Here is a 13,671-nt window from a genome sequence, read left to right on the forward strand (position 1 = left end):
GGTCTCTATGATACAATATTTTTTTTTGTGGATGAATTTTGTTCATGTTGATTCAATTAAACTCTTATTTGAATTTTTTTAGAAATGAATTACATTTCTAATTGGACAAATATTTGTCTTTTTTCTGAGTATATAGTATGAATTACAACTTTCAAACCATTATTTAAAAAACGCAAACCGACTTTAAAGTTGGTACTAAATTCGAGTTTAGCCGCTAAAATCAAAACTAAATCTGCAAAAACAGAATAAAATTACAACTTTTGTTTGCGAATTTTATTATAACTTTATGGGGAATGACCCAATCCAAAAAATTGAAAATGTTTTTTTTTTTCGGTGAAAAGAATTATTAAAGAAAAGTAACCGTGAAAAAGTGGCCAATTTAGCGCGATAATGCCAACTTAATACTGACCTTTAGTAAATAATAAATGTTTTAAGTTTTTAACATATTGTCTCCTACTGTGTCTATGGAATTTGCCATCTCTCACGCCGTTATTTCTAGGATACTATTTGAAACCGTCATTATTTTTTCGCCATCTCTGACATTATAGTTTGACAGTTTGCCGAAATGTCATGCCGTGTTTTTTCGACGATAACATTGAGAATTCGCAAGAAATATACCAAGAAAATTTTAAAATAAATTTGTTTAGCTATGTCTCAAGCAACCTAGTGAATAAATTTGTTAATTTTATGTAGCCGGTCTCTGAGCTAGGCACCATTACAATCTGAAAGAAACCATCCATTAATATCATTGAAAATCGAAAGGTGTGAACACTTTTCAGAAAAAAGTCTGTATCATGAATATGTATCTGATGTATGCAGTAGTTATTTTCCTAATGTGAATTACATATTAATTAAAGAAGATTTATACTATAACATTAAGGGCTAAATTTGTCCAAAAAGACAGCGGCATTGTTTCCCAGTATGTATGTGGCATTTAGGATCTGTATGTAATCATCATAGTTGGTCGTTGTCAACTGGAGCAACATCCTTCTATACATTGTTTTTGGTATACATATGTGCTGTGTGGTGCCCGTTAGAAAAATTATTGCCCGGAAAGAAGTAATTAATGTGTGATTGATTGTGGTCGATTAGATCAGAAAATATGGAGAAGCAAGGAATATTAAACTACATGGAAAGTATAAGTGCAGCACCTCCACCACCACCCCCATTATTGGATCCTTCGCTACAATACGGTATGTATGGTATGCTGGGTCATCCATTTGCTGCCGGTATTGGTGAAATGCCAGGACCAATGTCACTTGAGCATCCAAATGTACATCATCAAATGACGCTTCCAGAGACGGGACAAAAATTAGAATACCAAAACCCACAACTCGAAAGACAGCAAATAGAACAGATAAATCATCAACATCTAGAACAGCAACATCTGCAGCAAATAAATCAACAAAATGAAGAAAAACCTGCACCTTCTTTAGAATCTCAATCCCATAACCAACAGGAAGCAGATTCTAATGAAACATCAAATGTGGCCAACGATACTAAGGATAAAAATGAGTTGCCTTCCTCTGCAAATTCCGCCTCAAGTAGCAGCATAAATACACTGGATTCGGGGGCTGCTGAAAGTCAAAAACGACGAAACCCAGTGCAGGCTAATGAAAACAGTTTGTTGGTCAAAAAGCAACACATCAACCAAATGGCTGAGGAGAAGGAAAAGGAGAAAAAGAAATCCAGCTTGAGAAAAAATATTCGAGAAGTTATGGATACCAATCAACTGGACACAAACACACTAAAAGCTCAACATGAGGAGTCTGAACGTTTAGCTCGCATGGCTGAGCAACAAAAACTTCTGAGGGAATATCAACAAAGAGAAGCAGTATTAACGCATTTTGATCGCTTTGTCAATGAGCATAGAGTAAAGGATCCGGCGGATCTTCTAATAGGCGATAATAAAAAGACGCCCAGTATTAAAAGTAGTCATCTTCAGTCAAGCATAAAGGAGGACATTGATCTGGAGGAGGAAGAGGATGAAGAATCAAAGAAAAGTCCAGCTGATTCTCTAGTAGAGAGTAACGACTCAAAGAGCATTGAAGAGAAAGAAGCTACACCAGCTGAAGTTGTTACCATTGATGATAGTTCCGATGATGATGATTGTATTGTACTCTCTGACGATGAAGCCGAAGAGGACGAAGACGACAATGACGATGATCCTCACAATAGTGGAATGCATGTCAAGGATGAATTTAATGTTCCGGATCATTTGGGTCGGGTTGTAATCAATGTTGGCCATCCAGATGATGAAGAAGATATATTTATAGCACCCCAGATAGCACGTACAATAAAACCCCATCAAATTGGCGGTGTACGTTTCCTATTCGATAACATAATCGAATCACCCAAACGATTTAATGACTCTGGAGGCTTTGGTTGCATTCTAGCTCACTCTATGGGCTTGGGTAAAACCCTACAGGTGGTTTGTTTCTGTGATATATTCCTTAGGTATACACCTTCAAAGTATGTCGTTTGTGTCATGCCTATTAACACGTTGCAAAATTGGAATGCCGAATTTGATATGTGGATACCTAAGCATTCCGATAATCCCGAGTATATTAGGCCAAGGGAATTCGATGTTTTTGTACTTAATGACCAGCAAAAGACGCTAACAGCCCGAGCCCGTGTTATTCTCCAGTGGAAGGAGAGAGGTGGTGTGCTACTAATAGGCTATGAACTGTTTCGCCTACTCGCCCTAAAGCTTAGCTCGGCAGGAAAACGTCGCAGCAAGAAACAACAAATGAATATGGATACTAATGAATCTCGCAGCCCCCTTATGGATGAAGTGTATGAGGCTCTGGTGAAGCCGGGTCCAGATTTAATCATCTGCGATGAGGGCCACCGAATTAAAAATGCCCAAGCGGGAATATCGCAAGCGTTAAAACAAATTCGCACACGCCGTCGCATAGTCCTCACGGGTTATCCATTGCAAAACAATCTATTGGAATACTGGTGTATGGTGGACTTTGTACGACCCAATTACTTGGGTACACGCACAGAATTTTGCAACATGTTCGAAAGGCCCATACAAAATGGACTTTGTGTGGATTCCACTCCAGATGATATAAAACTAATGCGCTATCGGGCTCATGTTTTACATTCTTTGCTTGTGGGTTTTGTTCAGAGACGTTCGCACACGGTTTTGCAACAATCGTTACCGGAGAAGCAGGAATATGTCATACTGACACGTATGTCGGAGTTACAGAAACAGTTATACGATACCTTCATGAATGACATTGTACGCACAAAGAATGTACCGAATCCCCTGAAAGCGTTTGCTGTATGTTGTAAAATTTGGAATCATCCTGATGTGTTATACGATGCAATGAAGGCTGCTGAAACCGGTATGGACATGGATATCGAAGGCGTAGATGAAGTTGATGCTTTGGCACCACCACGGCCCCTAGCTACACCATCATTGGGATCTGTACAAAAGAATGGATTCCCTCCTCCTGGGGTTGGTCAACCTCCACAACAACAAAGTCTCTTGCAGAGTCCTATCTCAGCACCAATGGACAATATTGCAAATGGTCTACCAAGTTCCAATGACGGCAGCTGTCATCCATTGGTGGGTAAGGGACCATTTTCATTAGATCAAAATGAGCTAACAAAACCACAAAATAGTGAGGCAGCTCCAACGAATAAATTAAATAACTTCCAAAGGTGAGTAGTAAATTCCACCTTCCCTTCTTTGTGATCTTTAATGTTTTTTGTATACTCTCTTTCATTAGCCCTTCCCTCTTTTCCGATTTAAATCAATACGAAAATTCTTCGATGAGTAATAGTGCCGGTAGTAGTTCGTTTAATCCCGATTTACAATCCAATTATTTCTCCTATCCCACCATGATGCATACAATGGGTAGCCCACTAAAGCCAAACTATGTTGGTTGTATGCTAAAACAAACGCCTGGTATTAATGAAAGCACTGCCTTAGAAGATAGCCATAATTCATCATCGGAAATTGTTGATTTGGACACGAATGAAATCAAAACTATTGAGACCGATATTGATATGAATAAAAATATTTCATTGGATCGAACCAGCGCTAGAGGCGGCGGTGTTGCAACGGCTGCCGTAGGCATTGAGGGTTCAACAGACACTTCATCTAGCATGCAAAATGATTGCGAAAGCAAATCTGATGCGGGAAGCTTTGCGAGTAGCTCAATTGCCAACACAGAGAGTACAGATATTGATCAGAAAAAAGGTCCTGAAAAAATTACCTATGACTGGGCCACGAAATTTCTGAAAAAATATGAATCTGGTCTTATATCGAATTCTCCCAAAATGGAAATATTTTTCTGTATTCTCAACGAGTGCATACGCATTGGTGATCGCGTTCTACTCTTTAGCCAAAGTCTCTTGACATTAAATGTTATTGAGAAATTTCTGCAAGCGACACGAATGCCTGATACAGAATCATGTTGGTTATACAATACACACTACTTCCGTAAGAATATTTGTTGCTAATAGTGCTTTAGAAATTTCATATATATGTTAATGTTTTATATTTTCTTATAGGCTTAGATGGTTCAACCACTTCTCAAGAAAGAGAAAAGTTGGTCAATGAATTCAATTCGAATACAAATGTTAAATTGTTCCTTATATCAACTAAAGCTGGTTCTTTGGGTATAAATCTGGTTGGAGCTAATCGTGTTATTATATTCGATGCCAGTTGGAATCCATGTCACGATACACAAGCTATCTACAGAATTTACAGGTAAGAATATGATTCTATATTGGCTGCATCTAATAGATGCTTACATATCTTAGAGCATAGTAAAGGGTGATTTGTTAAGAGCTTGATAACTTTTAAAAAAAAAAAACGCATAAAATTTGCAAAATCTCATCGGTTCTTTATTTGAAACGTTAGATTGGTCCATGACATTTACTTTTTGAAGATAATTTCATTTAAATGTTGACCGCGGCTGCGTCTTAGGTGGTCCATTCGGAAAGTCCAATTTTGGGCAACTTTTTCGAGCATTTCGGCCGGAATAGCCCGAATTTCTTCGGAAATGTTGTCTTCCAAAGCTTGAATAGTTGCTGGCTTATTTCTGTAGACTTTAGACTTGACGTAGCCCCACAAAAAATAGTCTAAAGGCGTCAAATCGCATGATCTTGGTGGCCAACTTACCGGTCCATTTCTTGAGATGAATTGTTCTCCGAAGTTTTCCCTCAAAATGGCCATAGAATCGCGAGCTGTGTGGCATGTAGCGCCATCTTGTTGAAACCACATGTCAACCAAGTTCAGTTCTTCCATTTTTGGCAACAAAAAGTTTGTTAGCATCGAACGATAGCGATCGCCATTCACCGTAACGTTGCGTCCAACAGCATCTTTGAAAAAATACGGTCCAATGATTCCACCAGCGTACAAACCACACCAAACAGTGCATTTTTCGGGATGCATGGGCAGTTCTTGAACGGCTTCTGGTTGCTCTTCACTCCAAATGCGGCAATTTTGCTTATTTACGTAGCCATTCAACCAGAAATGAGCCTCATCGCTGAACAAAATTTGTCGATAAAAAAGCGGATTTTCTGCCAACTTTTCTAGGGCCCATTCACTGAAAATTCGACGTTGTGGCAGATCGTTCGGCTATTCATGATGAAATGTCAAAGCATACTGAGCATCTTTCTCTTTGACACCATGTCTGAAATCCCACGTGATCTGTCAAATACTAATGCATGAAAATCCTTACTTCAAAAGAATCACCCTTTATTTAGGAATATTTCTGCAAAAAGAGAAGTAGTTGTTGTTGTTGTTTTGATTTCAGCTTAAACCCATACATTGACTAAACTACAAGTGTAGCTTAACCAACAGAGGAAAAGAATGTTTGTCAAATTTATTTGGGCAAAGCCCTATAGACTGCAAGATGGTTGGATGGACGCACGTTTCGGAATTACCACATTCCTCATCAGCATCCTCTACTTGCAGCAAAACTATCAACCAATTATCAGAATAAATTCAGGCAGTTCATTAAACCCAACAATAAACCACACTTGAACCCTCCGAAAAAAGGCTTTACATTGATAGCCGGCTTATACCGAAATAAATTCGTACAAACATTACCACATTCCTCATCAGCATCCTCTAAACAACAACAACAATGATTAAATAACAAAAACCAACAATAACAAAACAAAACGAATGAAAGAAAGAAGAGGAAGCACGCTCAAAATAAAACCCAGCCAACTTCATTCAAATCGATGATTTGATGGTGGCAAAGGAAAAGAGAGATGTTTGTACGAATTTATTTCGGTATAAGCCGGCTATCAATGTAAAGCCTTTTTTCGGAGGGTTCAAGTGTGGTTTATTGTTGGGTTTAATGAACTGCCTGAATTTATTCTGATAATTGGTTGATAGTTTTGCTGCAAGTAGAGGATGCTGATGAGGAATGGGTAATTCCGAAACGTGCGTCCATCCAACCATCTTGCAGTCTATAGGGCTTTGCCCAAATAAATTTGACAAACATTCTTTTCCTCTGTTGGTTAAGCTACACTTGTAGTTTAGTCAATGTATGGTTTTAAGCTAAAATCAAAAAAAAAAAACAACAACAATGATTAAAGAACAAAAACCAACAATAACAAAACAAAACGAATAAAAGAGAAGTAGTTCTTTTCTAATATATTTTTGTAATTCATTGTAAAGAGGTCAACAAACAAGGTTGCCACTCGCGCAAAAAATAATTTATCAACATTTGAAGCAAAATTTACCAAATTAAAAAATCTTTATTTTGAAGTTTTTGATTAAATTTTTGTGGTTAGTATGAAATATTTTAGAATGTTTTTCTAGTATTTGCAATACTATATATTTTGATCTCTCCTATTAGCGAAAATTTTTGGTGTATAAATATCCCTTGAATTGCAAGGGAGAACTTACTCACAAGATATAAATTTTTTTTTTATAAATTTCTGTTTCAAAATTTAACATCTATAGAAAATTTTGTGAAAATTTTTACTTCTTAGAAAATTTTTTAAAATTTTATTTCTATAGAAAATGTTATCAGAATCTTATTTATTTATTTCTATTTACTTAAGTAATTTTGTCAATATTTTATTTCTATAGAAAATATTGTCAAAATTTTATTTCTATAGAAAATTTTGTCAAAATTTAATTAATTTTTGTAATTCATTGTAAAGAGGTCAACAAACAAGGTTGCCACTCGCGCAAAAAATAATTTATCAACATTTGAAGCAAAATTTACCAAATTAAAAAATCTTTATTTTGAAGTTTTTGATTAAATTTTTGTGGTTAGTATGAAATATTTTAGAATGTTTTTCTAGTATTTGCAATACTATATATTTTGATCTCTCCTATTAGCGAAAATTTTTGGTGTATAAATATCCCTTGAATTGCAAGGGAGAACTTACTCACAAGATATAAATTTTTTTTTTATAAATTTCTGTTTCAAAATTTAACATCTATAGAAAATTTTGTGAAAATTTTTACTTCTTAGAAAATTTTTTAAAATTTTATTTCTATAGAAAATGTTATCAGAATCTTATTTATTTATTTCTATTTACTTAAGTAATTTTGTCAATATTTTATTTCTTAGAAAATATTGTCAAAATTTTATTTCTATAGAAAATTTTGTCAAAATTTTATTTCTATAGACATACGTACGATTTGCAGGATATTAAAGTGTTACTCAAAAGTTATTTACGAATCAAAAACAAATTTCGTTGGGTATAGGGATTGTAAGGAGATTCAAAAAGTATACTTTTTCGCTTTTTTAAATTTTTTGAAAAGAGGGGAGTTTTCAATTTTTTTTTATTTATTTACCATTATTATTATTTTTTTTTTTTTTTTGAAATTTGACATTCGATTTTTTCCATATTTTAATAATAAATTTAAAAAAAATAAATAAATGAATATTTAGTTTAAGCGTAATTTTCTACTGTCATATATTTTTAAACCAATTATTTTACAGATATGGACAGCAACGTGCTTGTTTCGTATATCGATTGGTCATGGATAAGTGTTTGGAAAAGAAAATCTATGATCGTCAAATAAAAAAGCAAGGCATGTCTGATCGTGTGGTTGACGAATGTAATCCCGACGCTCATTTATCCATTAAAGATGTGACAAATCTTTGTTATGATTATGATGATGATGACGAAAACAAGTCATCGAATAATACAGAATTTCCCAAACCATTGGACTCGTATACAGACACCATTATGAAAATAATACTAACCGAATATAAATCACATTTAACAAAAGAGCCATTCTTTCATGAGAGTCTGCTGGTAGACCGCAAGAATGATAAACTATCACAAGCTGAAAAAAGGCAGGCACATCGAAGTTATGAAATGCAAAAGAAGACATCATCCAAAACGGCAGTCCTATCTACATCTGGAAGGATGCCTTATCAAACAGTAAGCTAAATAAAAATGCTAGCATATGATAATCATATTTACGGAAAAGTGTTGTAATCTTGAATTATTTTTGTGTGTGTTTTTTTTTTCACAAATAGGTACGCCCTATGAACAGTAGAACAACAACCACACAAAAACATAGTAGCGGCTTGAGATCAACCAGATGGATACCAGCTGAAGTCTGGCAAAAACAGGGTATGACAGCCCAAGAAATGTCTTTGCCTTTAGGTATATCCAAAACAAAAATTTAAGAAAAAACAAATCCCTCTAAACTTTTGAGTTTTTTCTTTCAGATGTTGTTATACCCACAAACTCTAGCAATAAATCAAAAATAATCATCAAAGCTGGACAGCGTGTTATGGTTTTAAAATCTGCCAAAGGCATTTACATGCAATTGGATAGTGGCAAAATTATTGCTATACGAACCCTAAATAAACCAAATATCTCCAATACAGAGAAAAGTGATGTCATCGATATAACCGGAGAATCCGATACAATATCAACCAGAGATGCCAAGACTGAAAAGTCCGATATTGAAACAACAACTTCGGGTACACAATCACCTAAAGGTAAAAATTATTGGTATTTAGATTTTTAGCCGGATTAAAACAAGCGGAAAATTCTCTATTTTCAGATTCTAATGCATCGGAGACAGCATTAAAACTCCAAACTGTTGCTGAAACCCCACAAAAAGAATCATCTTCATCGAATTCACAACCAATGGACTTGTATAACTCGGCATCCAACACGGATACAAGTGTGTACAAGAACAATAAGAACACCACAGGGGATATTGAAAGTAAAACAATGATAATGACGAAGACAAGTAGTGATAATCAAGAGACCTCTTCAAATTTCCAACAAAGGCAGCAACCGTCATTGCAAACGCAGAAACACACACAAAATCAACATATTGCCCATACTCAAACGCTTAACGAGCAGCAACAACAACAGCAGCAGTTACAAAATACCCATAACCAACAGCCAATCTCAACCTCTCAGACAAATGCATCTCCCTTAATGCATTCCCAAACGTCAACAACTTATACACCACATCAACCCTACAATATTTATTCACAACACCAAAATCCTCGCAGCTCACAACTTTATCCCTCAAGGAGTGCTGATATCAGTAGCGGCTTTCATCAACCTCCAGCGCAATTCAGCGATTACCCTTCTTATGGATCTCATCAGCAACATCAAAGTTCTCGCTATCATCCAAGCAATTCATCACATACAGATATGGCAGCATCTTCCTCCGGCCACGGTCATGCCCCACCACCTTTACCGCCACCAACTCATCCCCATCCACATGCCCAATCCCTGTCGGATTTCTATGGCGCATATTATCCCCAGTGGTCTTCGTTTATGTTGGCCTCACCCTCGCAAAACAATGAAGCTCCACATTTGATGCACAATCCCGCGTCCAGCACATATCCTCCAATAGCACCTCCACCAACCCATGCACATTCCCATCACGCAAAAGTGCAGCCAAACACGCACCAACCACAGTGGCAACAGCATTATCATCCATAATAATTTTGTTTTTTTATAAATTAATTTGCCAATGCTAAATGTTAGGATCTATCGCGTAATATAATAAATTATAGAATATAATGCATCATACAATTAAACGGTAAAAAATAAATAAAAATAATAAATTTAAATACCATGCGTACACTCCGCATTCTAGTAGTGTATGCGTGTTTAACTTTTAACTAATATTGATTATTATGCTAAGAACAAAAAATTATATTATTGAAAACAGATAAAGAGAAGAAAATCAAATAGTTTAGCAATAATTAAAATGAATTAAATAAAGTATAATTTTAGAAGATATATCCAACCTCAATTTTGTTTACATTATGATGATGGTTTGTAGCAGGATCAAAATCCAAGTGGCGACTTAAAAACCATTGTTGGCACACAATTTTCTTTCCTCGCCGTGATTTTGATATCAGTACAGTTTAATTTTTAACATTTCACTTCTACGAAAACATATAATTACGTCATATGTAGTTTTAATTGAAGATAAAAATAATTACCGTGTGGCTATGCATCAACAGTGCCTAGTGGTGTATTAATACTTTAGGAGACAATGGCCACAGTGTCAATCACAGCCAGGAAATTGGAATACGTACCAAACGAGGACGGAAATTAGTTTGTTCAAGACAATATGCCAATATTGAATTAAAATAATTCAAAATTCTTTAATTAGGCCGAACCTGACTATGTTCGGCCGATTGTTGTTTTTTTTACAGAACATCGGCTTTGGCCCAAAAGTTTAGCCGCTAAGTGTGTAAATATAACCATAGCGATAAGCGAATACTTGTTTACGTGTATTTCTTATGGGTTCAGAATCAGTTCTTGTTGTTCGCTTTTAGACATCTTCGTAGGAACAGTGATTTTGTTCTTCCTTCTTATGTTACACTTCTAGATTGAGGCTGATTAATTCTTTTTCCGTGAGGGGACGAGACCCTCACGGAAAAAGAATTAAAACCTATTCTAATTCCTTGACGGAAAATGGTATAGTGTTGCCATCGCTTTTTTTAATTTACACTAGGCACTGCTGTTGCCTGGCCACGAGGACATTCTTTTATATTCAAATAACTAACAAAAAACAAGATAGTACATGACTTTATTCAATTCCTTTATTTAATATTGAATAATCATGCTATATTGGTCATCAAAACCTCTTATAAACAAAAAAGAGGAACTTTTTTCCGACAAGCTTATTGTATTTGTCGTCGTGGCGAAAATGTTTCGTCTACCGCCTATCGCTATGGTTATGTCGAGGAAAATTTAACCCTAGCTTAGGCACCAATGTTTTTCTACATTATCTGCCACTATTTACATATGTAAATATTTTGTTTCCTTTGTTATTTTTAACTTTATAACCGATTTTTTGTGTTTGTTTTGCATTCTGATATTCGCTATAGAAAAAATATTGTTGTTTTTGAACATTATCTGTTAGACATTATTGAAATCTGTTCAGACTTAGATATAGCTCCCATATATATCTTTAGTTCGATATACATCCATATTACCACAGACGCCAATGTTTTGCTCCGATCTACGTGAAATTTTGCACAGGGAGTAGTATTTCTATGCATGCCAAATTTGGTTGAAATGGGTTCAGATTTAGATATAGCTCTCACATATATATCTTTCGCCCGATTTATACAGATATGGCCACAGAAGCTTAAATTTTACTCCGAGTTACGTGATTTACGATTACGGGTGTAGACTTAATATTCTTACTATGCATGCCAAATTTGGTTTAAATCGGTTCAGATTTAGATATAGCTCCCATGTTTATCTTTAGTCCGATTTATAGACATATGACCACAGACGCCACGACGGTGAACTATCTGAATTAGGTAGCAGTTTTTGGTTAGTAAAAATGGATTTAAATTGGATAAAAATCCTCAATGGAGCGAAAACATGAAATTTTGCATGAATCTTGTTTTAACGACTCTAAACCAATTACAAAAAAACAAATTGAGCATTGTAGACATATTATCGGTGAACCTATACAATCGTTGGCTATTTCTTTTATGCCTGGTGAAGGTTATAGAGGATATTCAAAAGTAAAAACTGCTTGCTATATGTGCTACCATGGTGAGAAAAAAAAGGAAGCGTCCTACAAGGCAAAAATGTGGGAAATGTAAAAACCAGTCTGTGTGGAGCACAGTTGGGTGCAAACCAAATGCTACACGTGCCCAAAATAAATATTCTAAGTTTTTATTTCCTCTTCTTTTATTTGTATTATTTTCATATGAAATAATTCAAAACAAATCAACTAAAAGTATCTTAAACCACAATATTTACATTTGTAAATAGTGGCAGATTTTGAAGAAAAAATAAAAAATGTGTTTAAAAATTGCTACATTGTAAAAAATATTATGAAAGAGCACGAAAACTTAGCCACTGAGTCCAAATTTCATAAAAATCTGATAAATATTGTTGAAATGGCAAGAGTGTCAAAAATGAAATATTTACATTTGTATGTAGTGCCAAAGCTAGGGTTAAATGCAATATTTTAAGTCTTAAAAATTCAGTTAAAAACTACTTTATTTTTTCTATGTTTAAATTATTAAAATTCGAAAGTAAACGTGATATGTTTCATATATTTGTCGAGGAAAATTTAAATGCAGTATTTGAAGTCTTAGAAATTCAGTTAAAAACTATTTATTAATTAATTAATCCACTTTAAGGAATACGAACTTTGTGAAAAATTGCCCAAAGCAATTTTTTCCCCATCAAGTTATAATAAAATTTCCAACAAATATGTATAATTTTACGCCTTTTTGTTACTGATTTAGTTTTCACTCGAGCAATTTTAGCGGCTAAACTCGAACTTAATACCCACCTTTAAACCGAAAATAATGCGAACTTAATACCAGCCTTGTTGGACAAATTAATTTTCTGGATGGATCAATTGTGCAACGAAAATGTGTCCCAGTTTCGACCAAACGCCAAAAAGGTTTTCAGCGGTGGTTTTATCTATGGTATCACAATGAGCTTAATAGTCTATGTAAGCCTAAAATATCGAGCTGCCACTATATCTAACCTAACCTATATTATTCCTTAGGTTAGGTTGTAGAGGATGAAAATAATTCTTCAATCGAATTGCTGTCCACTTAGAGTTCCATTGTGTTTCCTCGAGGTAATTTTCTCAACTTCTTCCTGAGGTGAATAAATTTAATTTAATAAATTTAGAACAACACCAATAAGAGCGTCGTTCTAAATTTTAAGATAAATGTAAAAGAATCATTGTGGACAAGTAAAACACGATTGTTTAGATGTTTATTAATTTTATTAAACATTTATAAATTCTTATAAATATAAGATTTATACCACTATCACAACACATTTAACATAATTATTCATTAATAATAGAATGATGTTGATTTACAAGTGGCAAATTACATGTTGCAGCGTCTATCAGCCAGTGTTTTTATTCTCAATGGAGGCAGCGTGTCTGGAAAAATATCTGAAAAACTGTCACTTTATTCCATTTGGAAAGTCAAAAATTGTTCACCAATGTACCTTTTACAATTTTAAGCGAAATAACTATGATTTCAGCACTTCATTATCGATTGCGCTTGGTGTTTCACAAAATATAAAATGGCTCTCGTATCAATAGTGATGGCAAAATACTTGCATGTTCATTTCATACTTTTACATACGCTTCCCCCATCACAGTTGGCGATTGTTGCAGTGTCACTTACGAGTCTGCGGTAGCGATGAGGATGTAATGGAACTTCGAAATGCTGACAGGGTTAC

At 34.8% G+C, this 13,671-nt stretch overlaps 1 protein-coding gene and 1 long non-coding RNA gene across 2 annotated transcripts; one reads left to right on the forward strand and one right to left on the reverse strand.

Moving 5' to 3' along the window:
- Nucleotides 1-565: 565 nt before the first annotated feature.
- Nucleotides 566-10,228, forward strand: LOC142237875 (uncharacterized). The gene is made up of 7 exons (XM_075309331.1): nt 566-3,672; nt 3,741-4,456; nt 4,528-4,726; nt 7,935-8,382; nt 8,481-8,610; nt 8,676-8,951; nt 9,017-10,228. Exons 1-7 carry the CDS (start codon nt 1,103-1,105, stop codon nt 9,916-9,918), a joined length of 5,241 nt encoding a protein of 1,746 aa, XP_075165446.1. The 5' UTR covers nt 566-1,102; the 3' UTR covers nt 9,919-10,228.
- On the reverse strand, nt 10,111-10,853 carry LOC142237876 (uncharacterized). The gene is made up of 2 exons (XR_012722586.1): nt 10,428-10,853; nt 10,111-10,370 (listed from the first exon to the last, which is right to left on the reverse strand). It is a non-coding gene; the product is annotated as an uncharacterized LOC142237876 (long non-coding RNA).
- Between the last annotated feature and the right edge of the window lie 2,818 nt (nt 10,854-13,671).

This window comes from Haematobia irritans, chromosome 5 (genome assembly GCF_050003625.1).
Source record: "Haematobia irritans isolate KBUSLIRL chromosome 5, ASM5000362v1, whole genome shotgun sequence".
Taxonomy (NCBI): Eukaryota; Metazoa; Arthropoda; class Insecta; order Diptera; family Muscidae; genus Haematobia; species Haematobia irritans.